Source organism: Bemisia tabaci, unplaced genomic scaffold, assembly GCF_918797505.1.
Source record: "Bemisia tabaci unplaced genomic scaffold, PGI_BMITA_v3".
NCBI lineage: Eukaryota > Metazoa > Arthropoda > Insecta > Hemiptera > Aleyrodidae > Bemisia > Bemisia tabaci.
Genome location: NW_027311742.1, coordinates 45,470 through 68,208, shown reverse-complemented (window position 1 = coordinate 68,208; position 22,739 = coordinate 45,470). Strand labels below are relative to the sequence as shown.

The 22,739-nt window shown below is 35.6% G+C and overlaps 2 protein-coding genes across 2 annotated transcripts in view; one reads left to right on the top strand and one right to left on the bottom strand.

Annotated features, from left to right (window-relative positions):
* Positions 1–7,644, top strand: part of LOC140225792 (proton-coupled zinc antiporter SLC30A1-like) — a 35,179-nt gene extending 27,535 nt beyond the window's left edge. Inside the window, exon 8 of the mRNA XM_072305720.1 lies at positions 693–7,644. Coding sequence (XP_072161821.1) covers positions 693–932 — 240 coding nt within the window. The 3' untranslated portion in view covers positions 933–7,644. The remainder of the gene's footprint in view (positions 1–692) is intronic.
* Positions 7,645–9,823: 2,179 nt separating this feature from the next.
* The window catches only part of LOC140225800 (serine/threonine-protein kinase ATR-like), a 28,616-nt gene continuing 15,700 nt past the window's right edge, over positions 9,824–22,739 (bottom strand). The window contains 7 exon segments of the mRNA XM_072305728.1: positions 9,824–11,070; positions 11,073–13,666; positions 13,669–13,963; positions 15,458–15,753; positions 16,419–16,640; positions 20,355–20,605; positions 21,932–22,417. Coding sequence (XP_072161829.1) covers positions 10,040–11,070; positions 11,073–13,666; positions 13,669–13,963; positions 15,458–15,753; positions 16,419–16,640; positions 20,355–20,605; positions 21,932–22,417 — 5,175 coding nt within the window. The 3' untranslated portion in view covers positions 9,824–10,039.

Here is a 22,739-nt window from a genome sequence, read left to right as displayed (position 1 = left end):
AGAATTTTCTTGCTTCTTAGTTCTTTTTTATTCACAGTTCCTTATAATATCAGTACGTCTGACTCATAGCTTGGTTTTATTGCGTGCCTTTAACGTTAAATTTAAAACCTCTCTTAATATCTGATAACTTGTTGTCAATTCCACCTGACTTGAAGACAATAAGGAGGACATATGACGTCAATCAATCTCATAACTCCGTTTCAGCTGAACTCTGTCTTGTTCAGTCGACTAACACAATATTTCAGCAATTGGCCTGCTGATGATACCTCAATCTTGAAATGCTGCCCTTCGTAATTTTTTTACGAGGATTCATCGATTTATCCCTAAGATCATGTCACTATATCCTAGCTGCCAGTGCCAAGTGCGGCATTGAGTGTGTTCATAAGAGATTTTTCCATAATAACTAACTGAAATGTGTGTATGAATGCAATACTTGCATGTTTGGCCAAAAATGTAAGATAAAACCAACATCTTAGGGGGGAAAATTTCTATTTTTAATTTCCATGCATCTCCTGTACAGATTCATCCTAAGTGTGTATCATCCTTTGATAAATTGCTGAAAAGCCATTGTGATGATGAGCTGTGCTCTCAAGCGTTCAAAGATTTGAACACTCTTTTAGCTATTGTATTTTGATGCATCGATTTTTTAAATTTATGTTTCATCGATAAATTTCATTTTTTTCTGTTCCTAGGGAAGAGACTCACCGCAGTTGGGTGAAGCTCCATACTTATGTCGTCAGCGCAATACCAGTAATTGTGTCGCAGCGCCCTCCGGTGGAACGTCTGGAGGAGGAGGAGGAGGAGGCTTGAGCGATATGGAACGAGGCGCTCTTCTGGGTGGTGTTGATAATAGTCATATGGAAATTGGATCAGTACCCTTAGCAAATTCTTGCGCCGTCTCGCTCAGCTCGAGCGTGGATTCGTGTGTTTGACAATATTCGACTGCCCTCTGCTCTCCGACTTAACCAAGTTGCTAGCAGTTGAGGTTTGTGATTATGCTAAATTAGCCTTCATAAATTATCTACAGATGCTTTTGTCTACTTGTTGTAGCTCAGTTGAGCTAAACTCCTCACGCAAGAGCTTCTTTATGGAAGTTTGACTTGTTGATGGGAATCAATCGTTGCCATGTCTTGTCTTGAGTAATATGTTTAAAATGACTTTAATTAGTCAGTTTTCTATCCCTAGGTATCACCTTGAAAACCTAGAGTTTAGCCACTCTCATATTTATTGTGATTTTAACGTCTGACAATGAGACTCCTAAGAACTGATTTTTGAAATATTCAGTCTCTCTCAGTTTCTGACGTCTGGTATAGTCCAAAGTATGTTTTAGCAGGTTTCAATGACAAAGCGTCAAATACAAAAGGATTTCATAATTTTTTGTTCCTTTGATGAAGTATTCATGACCTGAATTATTTAGAATGTATTGTATGAATGAATATTCTTTATTTGTAGACTCCATCAATGATCGTCAGTATATGATACTGCACGCAAACATTTTATTTAGATGAGACTCATGTATTTGTACATAATACCGTGCTCTTAATCTCAGGCAGCACATACTGAAATTTAGAAGCTGTGTATTCTAGCGTGAAACTATGTTTCACTTTAACTCAACCGTAAAGTTACAAGTTTTTTTTTCAAAAAGGTCAGTCTGTTTTTTATTTATTGTTTTATGAAATCAAAGAAATTTCATACTTTATTTTTTCTCTTTTATCATGGTTTATGTTTCTGTGCAATGTCTGCCCTCTTAATTTGTCCTGTTTGTTCATTCACTTGTTTATGTTTTTACTTCTTACATCTACACTTGTTCACTCCTTTGTTCAATTAGTTTCATTTTGCGTCACCCTACATATCTAATACCTCTTTGCTTTCAATGTGTCAGTATGAATCGTAAGCACCTAAAGTCAGACCCGCCACGTCTCATCTGGGGCCCTGGTACCAGATTTAAGGTCTAGGCCCCATGACTGCCACTAACTCCCCCCCCCCCCCCCCCCCCCCCCGGCTTCCAAACTTTTAAGTCGAGGATGCCCAGAGAAGAGACTCTTAGCATCAGACGACGGAAGAAAATGGAAGGCAGTAATTGAAATAATCATTCTATACTAAAAATCTTGATAATAGATAGAAATCTTCAAAGGAGGAAGAGGAATTCTACAGTGCCCTAGCGTGTTTTTGAAAAAAAAAACCTTTTGTGAAATTTTTGACTTTTCCTTACAAAACAAAGGTTACATTTGAATTGGAAGTAGTGTGTCACGGGCCGAGATACCAGGAACACAGTAATCCCCCCCCCCCCCCTTGTGGCGGGCTTGTATAAAGTATTCACGGGTGGAGATAATAGTTAATAATCCGGAGATGAGTTTGGGAGCAATAAACCTCCATGTTTTTTGGTGGTCTTTGAGTAATTACAGGTTTTTTTGTAATATCTCAAAAATTCCTCAAAATTTTTTTCCCAGCCATTAGTGCAGAGAATGGCCAGAAGCTAATAGAAAGGTTTTAATGAGTGTAACCGTAATGATTTTGCAGAATTTTTTTGTGTTCCCGCTTGTATGTTCAAAATTACACACTGTTTTGTGCGTTATAATTATCGAAGTATAATTCTACCTGGCAAAGAAGGGGGGAGTAGAGAAGTAAAATTTTCCCAGCAACCTGATTGTTGAACTTTTGTATTTTCCAACTGGACAAGACAAGACCAAGGAGGAATGGAGTTATGTGATGGTCGCCTTTGTCTATCACTCTCCTTATCACACCTAAATCTGGTGGATTTGACACCAAAGTATTGGCAACTAAACAGGTGACTTCAGCTTTTCGTTGATTGCAGCCAACAAGCGACAAAGACAGAAAAGGAGATTACTAACAAAGCCAACCAATCAATCACATAACTCCATTCCTCCTTAGTCTTGTCTCGCAAAATCGACAATTACAAATATTCAACGATCAGGCTTCTGGACCCCTCACTGTAGAGATAATTCTTCAATAATATTTGCCGTCCTCACACTACTGTCAAAAATGACAATTTTTTATTAGTAATACCTCTCTTTTTATGCTTTTCATAATGAACATGTAAGTGTAGATGCTCAAAATGTATAAGTCTCAAGAATGCGCTCACTGAGAAATTCAAGGTCTTGAGGAGGCTCCACTCTGTTTCATTATTTCTTGTAATGCATTGGATTGTTTACCATCATCTTTGTTTAATGAGCACTCCAAAAGCCCACTACTTTTAAGAGGGTTAAAAATCATATTTTTTATGTTTTTCAAGAATTTTTGAAAAATAAGGCTAATAGCTTGCAGCAGTTTTTTTTTCTTTTCTTTTTTTTTTTACTGGCCACAATTTACAAGTGGAGAACTGAAAATTTCTGACCCTTGTTGTGAAAATGTAAATAAGCCCAACCCTTTTCTATCTTTTCCTTTCTTCAGCATTTCTATACCTTTTTATATTTGATTCAAGTAGCAATTTAAATGGCATTTATACTTAATCAACATGTATGTGCGACAAGCGTTAGAAGTAATTTTCTGAGAAAACTCATCAGAGTGCTTACACTGTTTAGATGAGTAACAGAGACTGATTTGATGAATAGTTTTCGTCATAAAGAGAGGAGATGGTCTGAACAAGTGAAATAATGACACAATTTACCAAAGAATGGCAAAATTACACTGGATAAGTTTCACTTTGCACAACATTGACTACCCTACTTTATTTCTGCGTCTCAACTTCTTTTGACATCCCTTCCCTTCTTCGATATTTCTTTGTGTGCTCTCTTGGAACTACAGTCAACCCCTGTTAAGTGAGCAAGATTGGCTACCCCTTTTTATTTGCCCATTTGAGCAATTTTAAGGATTAGGACAAGTGAGAATCTGGTAATCGATACAACTCAGAAAGTGAACAAAACTTTTTGGTCCTAAAATTTATGAATCTTGAATAATTGATAAATTCTCCTATTTTTCCTCGTAGTCATTTTAGTTGTCTTATTTTCCCTTCTCTCTATGAGGTCCTATTTATTTGGCTGTGCAACAGCAAAATGCAGAGCAATTCTTTGCCTCAACGACTCAGAGTTTGCTACCCCAATTCATACTCCCAGGAGCGCAGGGCTCTTCAGTGCGATGATCATCTCCCATTTGTACTAATCTTATCAGCTCTCTGCTCCTGCACCAATCCGTGAATTATCAATAGCTCTAGCAGGCACAATAGACATATCCAGTTGGATCAATGCCAGTTTGCGTTTGCTGTTTCGGCAAAATTAGGTAGCAGGGTGATGTTGCAAGGAGTGGATGTAAATAAATGTCCAATTTCACAGGAAAATTTGCTATTTACCCCTCTTTTCCATTGTGATAAGCCAGAAAAAAAGTCCATTTCTTTTGAAAATAACCTTATGGCCCAAGATTTGTCTCTGTCTTTGTATGGTACATTTTTTGGACCCCTAAAACTCAGCTCTTGAGCTTTCTGATAATCTTCAGGGATGAATATGCAGCTCGGAGTTAAATAAGAATCAGTCAATAGTTTCATAAAATGATCTGTTGAACTAGTTACAAGCCATTTCCTGCAGTTTAACCTGTCAAGACCCAGTCCATAAATTTTTAACCGTTTAGAAGTGGCTTTACTAATGTTTTGGCACAAAACTTGAAATAGTGGTGCAAAAATTAATATGTGATTTCGTTTAATTGAGGAATTTTGTCGGTCCTGCTGGTCCTACTCTACAGGCAATGACTGTACTCACATCAGACATGCACTTCTGATTGTTAAATATTGAAAAAATTACTTGTATTTTTGATAGCAAATCATACGTAAAGACTATTCTACATATTTTATCTTCCTTTGTAGAGATTGATTACTAATTTTTCTTAATGATGTTCCCTTTTCATTAAAAATCATATTTCAAATTAATTGGGTTCATCCTTTTAACATCCATTTAAACTGACCATGAGCTATGAAATTCTATATTGGCTTAATTCTGCAAGGTATCAGTCTTCTCTCATGCAATAAATAAGTTCCTTTCTTTTTTTTATCGTTCGTCTAACTGTTATTTACGTAACGAGTCAAGTACTTACTATAACCTTCTTTTTTTGTCATGACCACACCTATTATCTACATTAAAGAAACAAAACTTTATTAGTAGTTTTCTCAAGACATGTTTGATTCTTGGGATAAGAGCCCTTTTGCACCTAACTCCTCTATTGAGTTCTCTAAATTTATCAACACCCCCCCCCCCCCCTCTTCCAGTTTGTTGTCATCAGTTTCATAATGGTAGTTGTAACATGTAGTACGCTTAATAACCTCGTACACAAACATGAATCAGACAATCAATAGTCAATTTCTCTGGGACTTTGACTGCACTCTTTCAGTTTCTGTGTCAGTATTCTGCCAAGCATTGTTTCTTATTTCTCAGCATTATTTGATATGCATGGTAGCGAGGTACATGTCCTCCCAAATTTCAACACATACTCTTAGCTATTTCCTCTCAGATATTTTGTTTAGTTCTGAAGGTTTTACTCATGAAACATACAAAATATTTGTTAAAAAATTGTGGACTTCCTGTAAATTATAACCAACCGATACAATGAACCACTGGGGGAAGTAAAAGTTTGAAAATTTCACCTAAAACGCGATTCACGCCCTAAAAATTACTGAAATAATTCCTGACTAAGATGTTAATGCTTTTATTTAGGACTGGTTACAAAAAAAATTTGAATTATCCACTTATGATAAAAACCAATTAATGAATTTTTTAGTGAATTAAATTCCGCATTACAACGATTTTGGCAGGTTTCTTAATCGAACAGTGTTCCCTCCCTGCTCTGTTCTAAGTGTGAGAAACGTGTAACAGCTGGGCGGAAGTATCAAGATTAAGGTTGCAATATCATCATACCACATACACTGTTACAATATCATTTAGCGTACAATTTAACTCATGTAGGTCATGGTTTTTTGAGCAGGAAGTTTGAATTAACGCATGGTGGGAGTTACTTTCATTAATTTTGTCGCACAAATCGAGTTTTATGTGAACTTCTAATGAGTTTGATGAGAAAAATATATCATAATGCTTAAATTCGCACCTTGACTGGTGGTTCATTGCCTGAAATTCTCATAAAGCACATCAGTTCTGAAAATGAAGTGAAATCACAGTAAAGTTTTAAAATGAAATCTGCTAGTTTCTCAAGAAAGCAATCAAGATGTAAGTGAGCTTTTTACACTTAGCATGCTAAAGAGTGTTTTTTTTTATTGATCCATAAAAAAATCATTAATGTAGGCACTCCTACCAAAATCCTGTAACTTGTAAATATTGAGGATTGTACATTTTTAGTCATTATATATTTTACACAATTTTTTGTATCGCTTTGTTTTTAAAAATGTATATTATGTAAATTGTAAAAATTGTTGATATCTCCGCTTCGTTTATTGTGGCAGATGGTAAAAGGTTATTTTAGATCATTAAAGAGGAAAATTAGTCCAGTTTGTAATTTTTACACAAACCTCTTCATACGTACAACTAGACACAAAGTCTCAGTTGCTGTGTCAACGATAATCTCTACTCTATAAATGTTTTTCTTTAATTTAATTTAAAGAATTGAGGAGGAATGCACATCTTTACCATTTTTACTGCAACTGTACTATCTCCTCTCCTCATCTTAATCATGAAAGTCCCTTGATATATTGTTCCTTTTCGAAACTAATTGCTCTTGAATTGCGATACTTTTCGTAAAATAACTTTAGTGCATCAAAAAGAAATTTTAAATGCAAAATGGGACATTTGGCTGAGTGAATAGAATTTTTGGAAATGATTCAAAATTGTCTGTGGAATTTTGAAATGAAGTGTTGCAAACTTCAAAGTTGGAAATTTCGACCGCGAAAAGTTTGCAACTTTAACTTTCCTAATGATGAAGACTCCATACAGACTTAGAAGAGAAGATGATCAGATAAAAAGACAAAAACTTAGTAAATCTTCAACACTGTAGTTCAAAAGTCAAATTTTTGACCAACAGGAGCAACACACACCTCCACACATTTTTTTCTCCTTTTTTTCTTTCTTTTTTTTAAGGAAAAAAGCAACTAGAGGACATTTTTTTTCCTTTCTTTTTTTAAGGGGGAAAAAAAACAGTTATACGATGAACCTAGTTGTACGATAACCCAAGAAAACCAGAATTTTACTTTGAAGCTAAAGAAAAATTCATGCTTATCATATTCATCAAGTAAATTTGTAGGAGTATGTAGTTTTTTTATTGCTCTTTTCCTCAAATTTTGTTAAACGTCGAGTACCTAAAAATATTGCCACACTTTTTATCCCATTTTTGTATTTTTTTTACTTAACTGGGGCTTCATTGATAAGGCAAAGGACAAGCCTGCTGGCCTAAAATTAGGAGAGGTAATTTATCAAGGCTCTGTATGAAAATTTTAATAGACCGTACAACTTTTGAAATTAATGATTTTTTTCTTCTTCTCTTTAATGACATGCAAACCTACATTTTTTGTGATTGAGTTCGCTTATTTTAGCGAGCTCAGTTAGTGAGTAATATCCATCTGTTCGACATCCTGTCACATATACTCTTGGTAAATTTTCTCCTCACGGAGCATTCAAATTATCTCTCTACTATGAGTTAGTAGATTTGTTGTATCAATACAGCCTTTTTATACCAAATAAACTAAATTTTAGCTGACATCTAGTTGTAAATTTTTAATTTTGTGTTTACTTAGGGGTTTTTTCATTCTGTTGGATGTCATGATTATTTTCACTTGCTTTCTTCTGTTGTTTTGGTCCGATCCTTTGTTTTATCTTCTTTGGTTATACTATGGCCATTTCAAGTTCAGCGACTCATCTTCAGGTGCACAAAGACATTTTGCAGTAAATCGCACGTCTAACTTAAAACAAAAAATGATGAATTAACTGAAGGATTGGACCAAAACAACAAAAGAACGTGAGTCAAAATAATTTTGTGTTTGTATCAGATTCACGTTCTGTAAAAACTGTTCACTCGTGCAGTATAAAACCATTACCAATTGAGTGAGTTAAAACTCGAAAGCCTTGAAAGAACTTACTTTTAGCAACCTAAAAGTAACATGTGACTCAATTTTTTAGAGATTATAAAATGAGGCATGCCACTCGTTAGCTCCTCCTTATAGGAGGGTTTTGCTCTAAGTTGTTTGAATCTTGTTGATCAAGTCATCATCATATAATGGAGAATTTGCACGCAATTTTTTTATTGCTTCATCTGAAAGTGCCTAATGAGCTGAGTTCGCAATATTTTTCATAATTTTTTTCTGACATGGGAAATTGGAGAAAAATTTATTTAAAAGTGAGAAAATGTGCCGCCTTGTGACGTCATCTGGCGGCATTTCCCATTTAAACACATGTATTTTAGCAGAATCGGTTATTTTGTCATATCTCCTCTAATAATTGCTCAATTTATGAATCAAGGGTATCTTCGTGTTCAGTTCTTTCAGAGGATTCCACTTAAACAGGAAATTCATCAAATTTCAGACCCTTGCAAATTCTCCATTGATATTACTGGGTGAAGGGGTTGATGAAGTAACTATTTGGAATGAAAAAGGGACTTCATGCTTGAAGACTGAGTAACTGAAATTAACAAAAATTTTATAAAACGAAAGCGGTAAAATCGTGACTGAACAGTTACAGGGAAATGTTGACAGTCTCCCAAAAAAAGGCTGAGAATAAGAGGGAGGAGGAGGCTTTCGCCTTTTCCTCTTTTTTCTTGAGGAACCAGATAAACAGTAGAGAGCAAAAATTCTAGAGGCAAGGAGGCAAGAAAGAAAAGGAGAGAATGTGCACGGAAAAAGCAAAAAAAGGATTTTCCCGGCACCCCCCCTCCCACCCTGTTACTCGCCTGCTCTCATAATGAGCAAATTTTTTCCAAATTGGATGACGGTAAGCTAAACAGTCGCACCTTACATTATGGTGTTTCATAATCTCATCTCCTATTCTAATTTTTTTAAAGTAAATCAACCGACATTCCTGCTCGAATATGTTGCAATGTTTCTTGCTCATATAAAAATTATCCCCGCAAAAAAGCAAAAATCTAAGATGGTTTCTTTCCAAAAAAAAAAAAAAAAAAGAGATGGGATGTTGAAACACCGCAGTGTAGATGCACCTGCTTTGCATAACTCAACCCAACTATCTAGCCAAACCTACCAATAGAGGAATTATTATGCTTGGGTTTTGTTGTAAAGTAAAAAAAGAAATGAAGATTTGAACGTGAAATTTTAAAAAAACAGCTTCATTATTAAAAAATAAAAAGAAATTGCTTTCAGCTTAGAAAGTAATATTTTCAGAAAGATATACTTTAGGGAGGTATCTTTTACAAAAAAATTTTGGTAGGAACTAACTAAATACAAGAGCTTCGATGAAATTCAAATCTATACAGGAACAAACATACAGTGATGAGGAAGTAATAATAGTACATATTTACAGGAGGGATACTTCAGAGGCCACCAAGAATTGGTTCACAACTGGTAATGACTGTAGGTGCTAATTGATGGCTTCTGTAGTCAGCCATTCGTACTTGCACTTTAAAATAAGGGGGACAACGAAGATGGATATTTTCCTGTGTAGAACCTAAGAAGCCCTATGATGAGTCTTTCTGGCTTGTGATTTACCTAAAATTGAGGCAGGCAACATGCGCAGTTTGTAATTTGCATACTGGCGGACTTTGGTTTGCCATCATAAAATACAGAAGCCTGAAAAAACTTCACAGCCGACAATCTGCATTGACAATAAGAACCAACAATTACTCGCTTGGATCATTATTTCCGACAAAAATGCTCTTAGAAATACTTTTTGGCCTTATGTAAGAAGCGTTTTAACTTAGAGAATTAAAAAAAAAAATCCAAAATTCGAGAATTTAAAGGTATAAGTTCTAATTTTTGTTGATAAAAACAATAAAAACTAATCGAACGTTTCTGCAAGAAGAGAGAATTTCAAGGTTATGCAGCGAAGTTTCCTACCTTTTCAGGGTTGGGCAGAATTACCAGTCTTTTTCAGGTGTTCGATGACTTATGAGGTTAAAATCAAGGGTGAGATGGATGGACACCCACTCCTCACAAGTAAGGACCCCAACCTACGAACATTTGAGCAAGATTTTCTTCAGCCATTGCCTCGTGAATTAAACTACGGACTTGGCCTTCAACCGATAAATGCATATCGTCATATTTACCATCTTTCTTTTTGACACTTCCTTTGAGTCTGCATTCAATGTTGAGAATATTGGTTTTGCCCTCTGAATTAACAACTTCACCATTCATATCTTTGACTGCATCTTTGGCGCCTTTCCATGAGAGCAGAGGGTCATAGACGAACGGAGTGAGCACAGAGATGAGAAGTTGCATGTGAGCTCTCATTACTCGATTTGTGATCTCGCAACAACGAACGAATGGCCCTTCTACACCGGTTGGGCCCATTGTGTCAACTAGATTGTGCGTCAAACGGAAGGGAACAACTTCTTTGTAATCAAAGAGTTCCCCTTTGTTGAACAGACAGTTGAAGTCAACATGGATGATTTCACCAAGTTTATTATCTAGAAGAATATTTTCTGTGTGACGATCACCAAGACCCAATATAAAACCGACAATGGACATAACAGCTAGAGTGCGCATGTACGCTAACCTTGCATGATACCACGCACATGGATTCGGGAATGTTTTGAAAAACCATTCTTTCAGAACGGGTGGGTGGTTTTTTTTCAGGTCTCTGAAAAACATCAATTTCTTCTCCAACGGATCTTTGACTGCTGCAACGCGTTTCTTGATCTCGTGAGCTGACATAAACATATTCTTGCTTTTGTAAAGTGAATTCAAAATTGGTCGCAGACAGACTAAATTGGGAACCCATTCGATGAGTCCACATTCATTTATAAGTGGTGCAACACTGTAGGTTCGAATATGTAGATCCCTATCTCTAGCTTCACCGTCCCTCTTCAAAAACATGTTCACAATAGCATTGAATTCCATTAACCGAAAATCTAACCGCAGGTCATCTTTAGGTTTGCACAACAAAGAATATTCATTGCCGTCTGATCCGATGAATGTCAATTTTTTAGGGGCCACCAAGGATTGTAGAATGAGCACTTCTTTTTCAATCTGTAAAAACGAACACAATCATCTGGGAACGGTTTGTGTTCTGAAAAAGAAAGATCGTCTTCTACAACAGGACGGGGTAAAGCAAGAGTTCTAAACTTCTGAAACGGAATCATGATCTGCTCAAAAGTTCCATTATTGAACAGTTTAACCACTTCAGGAGCAATTTTATCAAGTTGAATTTGTCGACCTTTAAATTTACTATCAACTGGCTTCTCACATAGGTCTGACATGACTTCAAACAATTTTTTAAACTTTAGTATTAGGTCAGGTACTGGCGCTACTTGAAGTTTTGCATCATTCAAGACAATGTTGAAGCGCTTCATTCGGAGGGGTACGGCAGATTTATGCAAGCACATGAACATCCACAGAGTTTGACTAGGGTATGCTAAAATACATTTTACAATTATATCTTTCAGAAGTAGAAAACTAGGGTTATCTGGATGACAGATTCTTGATGTCAATTGAGAGAATCCAGTTAAAAATCTGAAGGTGGGGAGTCTCCCAAGCAGTTGCTGGATTAGACTAATGATACCTTTCAGCGCTTTTTCACGTCTGTCAAGGTTGAGGCTTTTTCGTAGACTCAGTCCCGCTTCTTTTTTTTTCCCATCAAGCTCTTTGGAATCTTTTGCCAAATCTGCAGCAAAGTCTAACCATAGGCTCAAAATTTTGGACATGCTTTGATACAGATACTTGCTACCATAAAGCATTGACTTTGAGTATGTTTTAATAACTTCAAGTAATTTCTCAGGAACAGGGGCATAATTATAATACTCAGATATGACGGTTTTGTCCATAAACTGAGCTAGGCAAACGTGGCTCTTTTCAATATCTTTGCACGCAGCTACAGCTTCCTCAAAATATTTTGTGTTTGTTGCTGCATCAATATTAGAAGTCTCCTCATTATAACAAGCGATGAGCAATTTGGCTTTGGCAAGTATTCGATTTTGCTCCGGCAAACGACTCATGGATGCGTTAGGTTCAGTGCTTGAAAAGTGGATTTCAATCCCTCGATTTAATGTAGCCAGGGCTTGGTTTATTTCTTTCTTCGCCCACAGTAACTGAGCCTTCTCGATGAAAAGCTCTTTGGGTTTATACTTTTCGACTTCCAAGACATTAGAATATGCCATTTGAAAATGGGACGCCTTCCGTGCTATTTTTATGCTTTTCAATAAACACTTGCCAATCTGAGCACGAAAGTAAGTTGCCACCTGTTTTTTGCGCTCCATCAATAAATGTTCACCAATGCTCAACATAACTCTTCGAACCCGTAACACAGGTTGTAGAATATCTCCGAGGGGTTTTAAAAGTCGCAATCGTCGACTAAACTTTTTCTCAATGAGTGTTTTAAGCCTATCAATATCCTCTGCTTCGTCTGAATTCTCGCTGTTCAGCACTGATAGCATTAAAGAACTTAACTGCTCTACTTCATTTAAAATATGGAGTTTGGTAACATACTCATAACCCTCCCTGTAGCCACCAGTGACAAGAGTTGATGTGTACAAAGACTGGGATATTATTTTATAAATATTGCTGATTTCATCTGACATTTTATCATGTTCATTATTGAGCACATGGAACATTGCAACACCCATTCGGGTGCCCCAGCTTTCATCTTTCGGTACAGAAGGTTTAGAAAGAACCGATTCCATTTTACTAAACTGCATCATACTCCACATAGCTTCTACTTTTTCACTCAACAATATTTCATCAAAGTCAGCACTCATGGCCATTAAGTTATCACTTAATTTTAAGGCTGTGAAAGGTTGATTTATGCGCAGGTAGCACTGGATCATATTCCTGTAGAATAGGGGATTGTTGTCGGTTTTCTGCGCAAGTTTCTCGTAACATACAACTGCATCTGAAGCTCCGCCTGTCACCTCATGCATGAGAAGCATCTCATCTGCCGACGGCTCTGTTGTGTGGACTGCAATTATTCCTTGTAGGGCATCAGCATCATTTAACTGAGCGTAAATCCTTCCGAACAATGGTAAGTGCACTTGCAACGCTCCAGGATGTTCCGCTACATGCTGCTCTAGATATAAGAGAGCTCTAGGAAATTCGTCAAATTCAAACGTTTTTTCCGCTATTTTTTCTTTGGAGAATAATGTTAGAAAGTTTCCAATTATTTTTCTACCTTCAGCTGAAGTTTGATCACTATCATCTCGCGCATATTGGAATAAAAAATCAATTAGACCATAAACAACTTTAGCACAAAGTATAGAGCATGTCTCGGCATTTAAACTTAATTCATTTACTAAGTCGGCATTGTAATTTTGACAGTAAACAGGCTTAATGAATTGTCGTGCCAAGCCAGCAGATGATGACTTGTTAGAATTTGATAGGAGGAATTCAGCACCGCTGTTGGTCATGACAAAGTCAAGTTCTGCAAAGATTTCTTCGCGCTGCTGATCAGTTGCTTCGATTATTGCTTTGACTACTATGAAAGGCATAAAAGCACGAATTGTTGATTCATCACTTTTCATGCAACCCTTGCAATTTTTGAAGATCTCTTTGATCTGACTGTCTGATATCAATGAGACCAATTGGTTGATCCAGTTGAAAGCCCATGATAGAAAAGTTTTACCTTTTACAGAGCCAAAAATAGGAAATTGAAATTTATTTCCGAGTTATCTTGCTCTTTATAATTACAATTGTAGGTGGATTTGAACAGAGGCTTCATCAGCTCACGAAAATTTTCAGGAAAATTGGACAGAAGCTGCGAGTTTTCTTCCACAGAAAATATTTTCAGTATTTCTTGTATTGCGAGGGCAAAATTATCTTGTGATCTTGATAATTTTGCACTTTGGAATCCTTGGCAAAGTGTTGTTAGAAGATGAATGATTGCACCTTCACTATCAACTTTCAAAGGCACGTTCTTTGTGAGATCTGAAAGGAAAGAAGAATAAAATTACAGGAACATCTAATATATGTTTTCTGGAAAATAGAAACATAATGATCAAAACTGATTTTCTGATAGATTACTCTCAGAGGCTAATACATTTCACATCCATAGAGGCTTCTGTCAGTGTTTAACTTTAGAGAAAATTGCAGAGAAGTGTCGCAAGGGGAGAGTTGGGTGTCAAAGGATATTGAGTTAATGGCATTCAATTAATCTGTGTTGAAGACCAGCCTTTATGCGCAGGAATTAGACTGGTAAGATACACAAAACTTTGCTGCTGAAATGCTCCATACCCTACTAAGTCTTTGGACTTACAAAACAAACTAAAAGTCCTCCCGCACAGTAGAGAAATTAATTATTTCTACAAAAAATATAAACGGACCGAGTTTATTAGAAACGCACCAAATCGCATCAAGTGTGAACTGAGGAAAAGGGGTTTTTGAAGTTTTATTCCTCCACAAAACTCAGTGTTAAGGACAAAGTTTAACGACTATTTTCATGATCAAAATATTTTTTCTGAACTCTGACTTTTTGACATTAAAAAATTTGCCAGGATTGGATTCAAAACTACTCCCGTCTCATTTTTTCCCAAAATGCGACCTGGTGAATTCCTGTTAAGCTTGGTCTCAATAAACAACAATGTAAGAGGCAAGTAACATAAGTAGAGAAAAGCTCAGGATAGAATGTGCTTTGCTACCTGCAGATTAGCAATTGGTTTAGCATGATGGAAAAACAAATATTCAAGTAATTTCAAGAGCTGTTCCTGAAAAGCAAATGTAACACTCGCGGTGCAGCTTCTTTTTTTTTTTTAAAGAAAAAAATAATATACTTTCAAATATATATTGATAAAAAATGAAAAATTTTCACTAACTGGTTCTAAAATTTAAAATTTCTGGTCGCATGTAAACCATTATTACTGTCTTGGTAGTTCTGAGTCTTTCAGCCAACTCAGCCATGCTTTGTATTTGAGAAGATTCCTGAAGATTCTGCAAGTTTTTTGACCAGGTAATAATTCTCTAAAGAGATTTTGGCTTCCAGAGCAACAATTTCGAGTATATGTTTTCAAAGATTTTTTTGTGACATCCTTAAAATTAAAGTATTTTTACGTGACTGCACAAACCATATTTGCTGGTAAAAAAGTTACAATTGCATCGATTTACTAGGGCGCCTCTCATAAATTACGAAACCCGAAATTTAGATTTTTTGAGCCCCCCCCCCACTTGGAACATATTTGTGATTTACATCTCCATTTTTTATCACATGTAAACAAAGTGGTGTAATGCTCTCCTGCGACCATGGTTTGTGTGACTGGTTGTGTGTTTGTGCTCCATCCCTCGAGCGTTTTACATTTTATGAATGGCCCCTAATAGCTTTGACAGTCTCTTGCTGGACTTGAATTCATGGAAAAAAATACAAGAAAATAGGGAAAAATAGGGGGGGAAAAAATAGGGAAATTCCCTAAAATCGGGAATTAATCTTACCAGACTTTGATATTTTATTAGGTACGAGTCCAGGATCAATGGCACCCAATTCTCCAAAACATTTCCCACTTGCGACACGAACTCTTTCATCTGAATCATGAGAGCCGGCTGTCAGAATTTCAAGAATTTCCAAGATGAGTCGATCCAAGGAATCGTTGCTCAGGATTCGTCTGCTTATTTCATCATGATAGAAATCAAGCTCCGTTTTCAAGCGCTTGAAAGCTTGAAGACGTACTTCTGACCTTTCGTGTGATGCTTGTCGCAGAAGTCGTTTGAAATTTTCTCCATCTAATTGTCTGCAATGAGAACAAAATGAGTTATTCCATGGGACAAAACCTGGAATTGAATTCATACAAGATTGTCCAGTTATACACGAAAATTACCATACATAAGGAGTCAAGCAGGAGTGCAAAAACTTCCTGATCATGCAATCATGAACACACAAGGTTAGGTTGACTCAGGGTTAAAAATTCTAAAACATTCCTTAGTTCACTTGGTGCTTTAAAAAATCAATAAAAAAAATGGGTTCCACCAACCCATTCTTGCAAGAAGTTCACCATCCTCGGAAACTTTGACAACTTTAATTTGCTCAAAATTTAAAAACAAAAGAAAAAAAAAAGAAAGAAAAAAGAAACTACTAAAGAGACATCAAAGTTTTTCAAGAAATAATGATGCTTAAATTTATAGGAGAGCAGAGTGAAACGGGAAATTTACAGAGACACAATTAAAATTTATCTCCCGTCATGAATTTACAATGCATGTAAAATACAAAGGCACAACATATTTCTACGAAAAAAGAGTACATGTTGATGCTCAGTACTCTCTTAATACCTCTTGTATGATCCTGGGTGAATACCCAGGTATTTAACAACGCTGCTCACAGGAGTTTGATTAGTGGATTCATTACAAGCACAAAGAAGTCTCATTTTAACCTCGAAAATATTTAAGGAATGTAACTTACGCATCAGACGTCAAATACTTCTGGACTTGCTCATAAACTACTGGGTTTGCAGGATGACTTTCGAGGAAGAACAGCTCAGGAAAGAAACAAGACAACTTTTCTTCATTTTCACAGATTAGGAAATGGAAGATATTAGAGATCTCGCTTGGATAGTCATCGATCAGTGGATAAAGAGAGACGAAAATTGTGCTTAGCATCGGTCCCAGGGCGGAAACTTCAACTCTGCAAAAATCATGATTAATGGTTAGACATCATAGAGCACTCCAACTTCGGCAATTTTCTAAAAAATTAACAACTAGTAAATATTTCGAAACACGTTTGATGGAACTTTTGTTAGGCCAAAAATCGCTTACATGCTTCAAAGTTACTTTAATGACAGCACGATAAAAACAAGAGGAGAAAAAAAGAGGACAGTTGGATGGACAGACAAATTTTTGCAGTGAGTACACCTTTTATAGTTTGCCTCTGACACAATCCCAGGAACAGATTCCACAATGAACGAATGCTTTATTGGTGACCTAGGTAAGTAACTTTTTTCATAAAATTTACCAACATAACTCTATGAGATTCATTGTTTTTGCCATGAACTACTGGACGGTGTGAGAGATTAGGCACAACAGCACATAATTCCAAAACAAAATTTCATGCAAAACATGTTGAAAAAGCAGAAACGTCCAAAAGTAACTCCCGAGAGAGAAATAAATATTTGTATTTTACATAATAAGCAGAAAATTTAAAGAGCCTCCCTAAAAAAGGGCCTTTTTTGGCCCCTTTTCGGGAACCCGGGGATTTCGTTCGTTTGTGGCTTAAATGAAACCTTATGATGAGCTAAGCCTCCAGTAAAAATTTTAGCTTGAGTATACGTCTAGTTTCCGAGATACAGCGTTGCAAAGTTGGCATATTTGAGCTTTAAAATTCTCATATTCTCAGGTATCTTATTTTCTCAGAACGATTCAATTGGATGTTTAATGATATTTTGTGACATTTTATCAAATGTTAGTATTATTATCGATTGCATATTTCAGATGAAACATTAATACTACTAATTCTGTTAAAACAACGTTGCAAAGTTGACATAAAAACCTATAAAAAATGTTCATTTTATCAAGTTTCTTAACTTAAAAACGAACTTAGTGACCGCTAAAAGATATGCTTTTGGGGTTTAGATGCAATTTTATGATAGATTAAGGCTTTTGTTAAAATTTAACTCAAAATGCAAGTATAGTTTTAATGATACAGGGTTGCAAAGTTTATATATTTGAGCTTTAAAAATGTCTATATTTTTGAGTTCTGTGTTTAAGAAGCTACTTTCGTAGAATTTAATCACGATTTGAGGCAGGAAATCAACCATTTATGTCATCTGTAGATGAATGTTTGTATTTGAAGAAGAATTCTTTGACCGGTGGTGATACAGCGTTGCCATGCTTAAAACTTTGAACTCTGTATGGATTATGATTTTTTCTTGTTGAACACGACTTCAATGGGTATCTTAACTCGTATCAAGGCAAAATATCAAGGGCTGATGTCAGTCCCAGGTAACGATTGGTTTTGGAAAAAATACTGCTGCCAAGTTTATTCATAATTCTTTTCAAACAAAAAATAATAAAATGATTTTAAAATAAAGATGCTTCTAATTTAATTTTTTTACTTTTTTTATTTTGTTTAATTTTTTTTGGTAATTTGTTTAGTCTTTTGTGATTTTTTTATATTTATTTATGAATATCCGTGAAAATATTTTTTTCGATTGATACGTGAGTATAGTCTTGCCTTCAAATATATAGCAAGTACCTCAACATGTTGCCGATTTTTTACTTTTACCAAGTATCTCAATTATTTTGAGGCATCTGGATCAAAGATATGTTTTCAACATGCTCTATACATATACGAGCTTGTTATGATTGGCACTGCCAAGACACTGCACCGTTGCGTATTGAGAAAATGCAACTTTTTTCCAGATATATTTCACTGGGAGATGGATGTATTTTTTATCAGAATGGAGGGGTCAGCGAATGCTACCAAGAATTTACATCCAGTGCCGAGATCATAATGTGAATGCTTAAATCCATTTTGAAATACAAGTATGAAACATGACAATAGCCTGGTCCTATTCTCTTCGGAATGCTGTCACTGTGACACAGAGGTCTTAATACTATGGGGACAACCCTCAACAAAAATGGAACTTTAACAACTTATTAATGAAAAAATAGTTAGTAGCTATGCCGAAATAATAATTTTTGACAAATCCATGCAACAATATTTTAATAATTTTAAGTATTTTATTCTTTTAATTTCTTTTTCTATAGATTTATTTATTTAATTTATTTTTTTATTTAATTTTCTCATCATTTGTAATTCTTAAGTCGAAGATATTCTATTCTTTAAGGAACAATGAATGTATTGTCTGTATCAAGATTTATTTGTACTCAAAAAACTGGAGCGTTTCCATAGTTTATGTTCGTTTTTGCATTCTGCCTAAAAAAAAGTAAAATTGACAACCAAGGCAAGGTAGAATTTTTTAGATTTTGAAAGCAACACTGATGCTGAGCCATTCATTGTATGCCATAAATTCACTTGGATTACGTTTTAAAATCAGACAATTATTGGAAGTATCCTTATTTTAAACTTATTTTATAATGGAATGTTAAGAGAAACTTAAATAAAATTGGCAACAGTGCCATTTTAATTCCAATTTTCACCTAGGATTGACAAAAGTCCTCCACATTTCTTTGTTTCACAATATCACTTATCAACGATTGTTCAATCTTGTCTTCAATAAAATAACACAAAATAGACATTTTCCCAGATACAAGTTGAAAACTTTGCAACACTGTATTATCGTATCCTTTTATAAATTATACTATGCATCTACGAGTATCACTAATTGTTGATTCTATGCCCCAAAATACAGTTCGATCTTCAGTAATAGCGGTTTGTGAATGAGAAACTTTAAAAAATGAGCTTTTTAAAGCTGAAAAATGTAAACTTAGCAACGTTGTACTGCCAAAACAAGGCTTACGCATGAGTCAAAATTCTTACTGGAGACTTTTTATATTATAATTTATCGTGTGCACCTCGTGTAAGTATTGTAAAGTCATTTTTGAAGTTGGTTTTTGGAAGAAAATCCATAAAAATATGAGAATTTTAAAGCTCAAATATGCCAACTTTGCAACGCTGTATCTCGGAAACAAGACATATACTCAAGCTAAAATTTTTACTGGAGGCTTGTCTCATCATAAGGTTTCATTTAAGCCACATACGAATGAAATCCCCGGGTTCCCGAAAAGGGGCCATTTTTAGGGAGGCTCTCTCCTCCCGATAAAACCATGATCAAAGTAGGGAAAATTAGACTCTAAAATCTATCTATTATCTATCTGTCTAAGATCAATCTTTACTCAGTGGCGATTCTCGCAATTTGGCAACACTGTTTTTCTTCCATTTAGATGCAAGAAAAACAATTGATTCTTGCAGCTTGCCTCACCAAGAGACAAACAAATGAGAGTTTTGATTAGAAAAATCAAGAACTAAGAATATAAAACTTATTACGGACTTTCGAAGACATACAACAGAATATTAAAAGCCAAGAACATTCCTTAAAAAAGAGAGTTCCTCTTCCTCAGCTTTGATTTTCTGCTAACTGTGCATAGAGGCGAGTAACTGCACTGCGAGGTGTGCACTGGGAATGTTACTAGACGATTTGAAATTCAAAAAAAAAAAAAAAAAAAAAAAAAAAAATCTCCCAAGCAACCATGAGAGAAATTATCAGATGATGTAAAACTCAAGAATTTGCATACATAAAGATGCAATTTCCCCAAATTTAAGGATATTTAAGGATTTGAAAAGTTGAAAGTATGCTCCAGAATTCTTCAAGGCATCGCAAACCCTGTAATTGTTTCCTATCGTGAGAGTCAATAAAAATTAGATGATAAATGAAATTACATTTTCACAAAAGCATCCCAAGCTTTGATGCACAGTGATGGAAGGATGCCTTGCTGAAGTGTCAGAGCAGTGCAGAGTGTGACAAGCACTTTAAATCGCACCGAGGTGATGTACTCAGGGCCCATTAGATTGAAAATGTCCGGGAGAGAACACAGAATTTTCGCCTTGGTCGAGTCTGAGGTTGACTGGGAGGTCAATTTAAATTCCAGTTCAACAAGTAAACCTAGAAATCTGATCTGAAGAGAGTCGACCTGTAATAAAATATTACGTAAAACAAAGTGTATGAGACATAAAAAGTATTTTAAATGGTGATTCAAAGGTTCAAGAGTCTACAGAAGCCACAGAGAAAGATTATCCTACTTTACTGATCGACACAACATTTTAGCGACCTTGCACAAGCTATTCAAGTAATGTAAAAAATGAGACAAGACTTACTTTCAGAGATCAACGAAAGTACCCGGTTTTAGGGGGATTCCTAAGAAATCAGAACTGCTTGGTTCAGACAAACTATTTAATGAGGCTTTGAGCCGAATTAGACTTTTCGAAAATCACACATTGTGCACTCTTTTGAAAGTTGATGGTACTAATAACACAATTACTGGTTACAAGACATGGGAGACCTCTCAATGTTGTTGGTTCTTTTGCTGTTGACCCCATCCTGAACCATTATTAAATTAGATGATTATGATCAGAATCGCCGAAATTGCCTTTTACATTGCCTATTTCCCTCTCAAGCTTATTTTCAACCAAAGATTTGGCGATGTAATGCTCTGAATCTTTCCGCAGAGTTTTTTTTTCATTATGAAGAATGTGCACAAAAAACTTTAGAGTTAAATGGTTAATATTTTCCAATAAGGAACTACTATTTCTAGCTCATATAAGAAACAAGCAGGGTGTCTACCGGTCATGAAAAACCAAAATTGGGGACTTTCAGGGACTTTTAGGGGTGTTTTTTCAAGAAAATCAGGGACTTTTCCCCCGAAATTGTAAGAGAAAGGGAGCTAGTTAGAGCGTTAAAGGGCGTATTTTATACAACTGATTTTACAAGTCATATTGAACTGATAAAAACATACGAAAAACCAAGCAACACTTCAGTTTTTTTATTCCTGGTTATACCGCGCCGCCGTGGCTTGTAGGAAAATTTGAAAATGCGGATGTTTAGGACAATTTTTGTCCATTTTTGGGGACCTGAGCAAGATAATTAAGGACTTTCCGGGATATCAGGAACACCCTTCCAAAATCGGGGATAATCGGGGACATTGGGGATTTTGGGGGCCGGTAGACACCCTGACAACATAATATGCTTATTTTTCTGTTAAACAAAATAAATCAGAAGAGGAAATTTGGAAAAATCTTGTTTCCTCTCTTGTCCAAGGCTGAACTGTTCTTCTTCTTACTGTGGTGATCTAAGGATTTTTGCTAATTATCCTCCATTTGATACAATTTCTATTCCTTCATCGTAACATGGAGGCATTGTTCTTTTTCATTTGATGTTTTTGTAGATATTCTATTTTCTTATAATTGAGATTCTTACTGCCTAAATTTTAAGAAAGAAAAAAAAATAATTAAATACATACTATTTCAGTCTGTTGTTTTGAAGTTGTTGGCAGTGTTTTCTCATCATACTTCTTAACTTCAAGACACGCTCTTTTAGCCTCTATGGGATTGACACAGTAGTTAAGCAGGATATTAGCTAAGATAACGAGGAAGAATCTGCGTATTAAAACGTGAATGGTTAGGCCTGACAGTCGCTCAATCAAGTTACAGCATAATACTGCATTATTTTCAGACTCATGCAGGATGATGAAAGGGTAAATTTCACTGAAGCCTTCCAGGATGATCTCTTTGACTGATTGATTGCTCAACTGAGCCAGATCATCAAAAAGCGGTTCGCATCCTCTCCAATCAATCGCCCATCGAAACAAGTACTTGAAAAGATTGGGACCGTGACGAAGAATGAAATCTTGCGTTTCAGATCCAAACAGATGACAAAGATCTGGAAGAGTTTTGCTCACTGATGTACCAAAATACTTCTTGAAGGTGACAACTTGAAAGATTATTTCCTAAAAATTAGAAGAGAAAAAAAAATGAAAAACTGAAGATCATCTGTTGAATTCTAAATACGCATTACTAAAGAGAATAATTTACGTATTTTTTGGTAATAGAGGTGAAATACAACAAAGATGAAATAGGATGGTCTTTCAAAATAAGACAATTACTTAAAATTTTTTGATAATAATGAATCTTGAAAGTCATCATAGATTAAGAAGTCTGGGATGGAACGATTTTGGTGCTAGGGTCCCTTTGGAAATTGATAGATTTCTTGCTTGGGCAGATTTCATGAAGGCAACGTTTTTTTCTTTCTTTGTTCTTCCAGAACTCCTG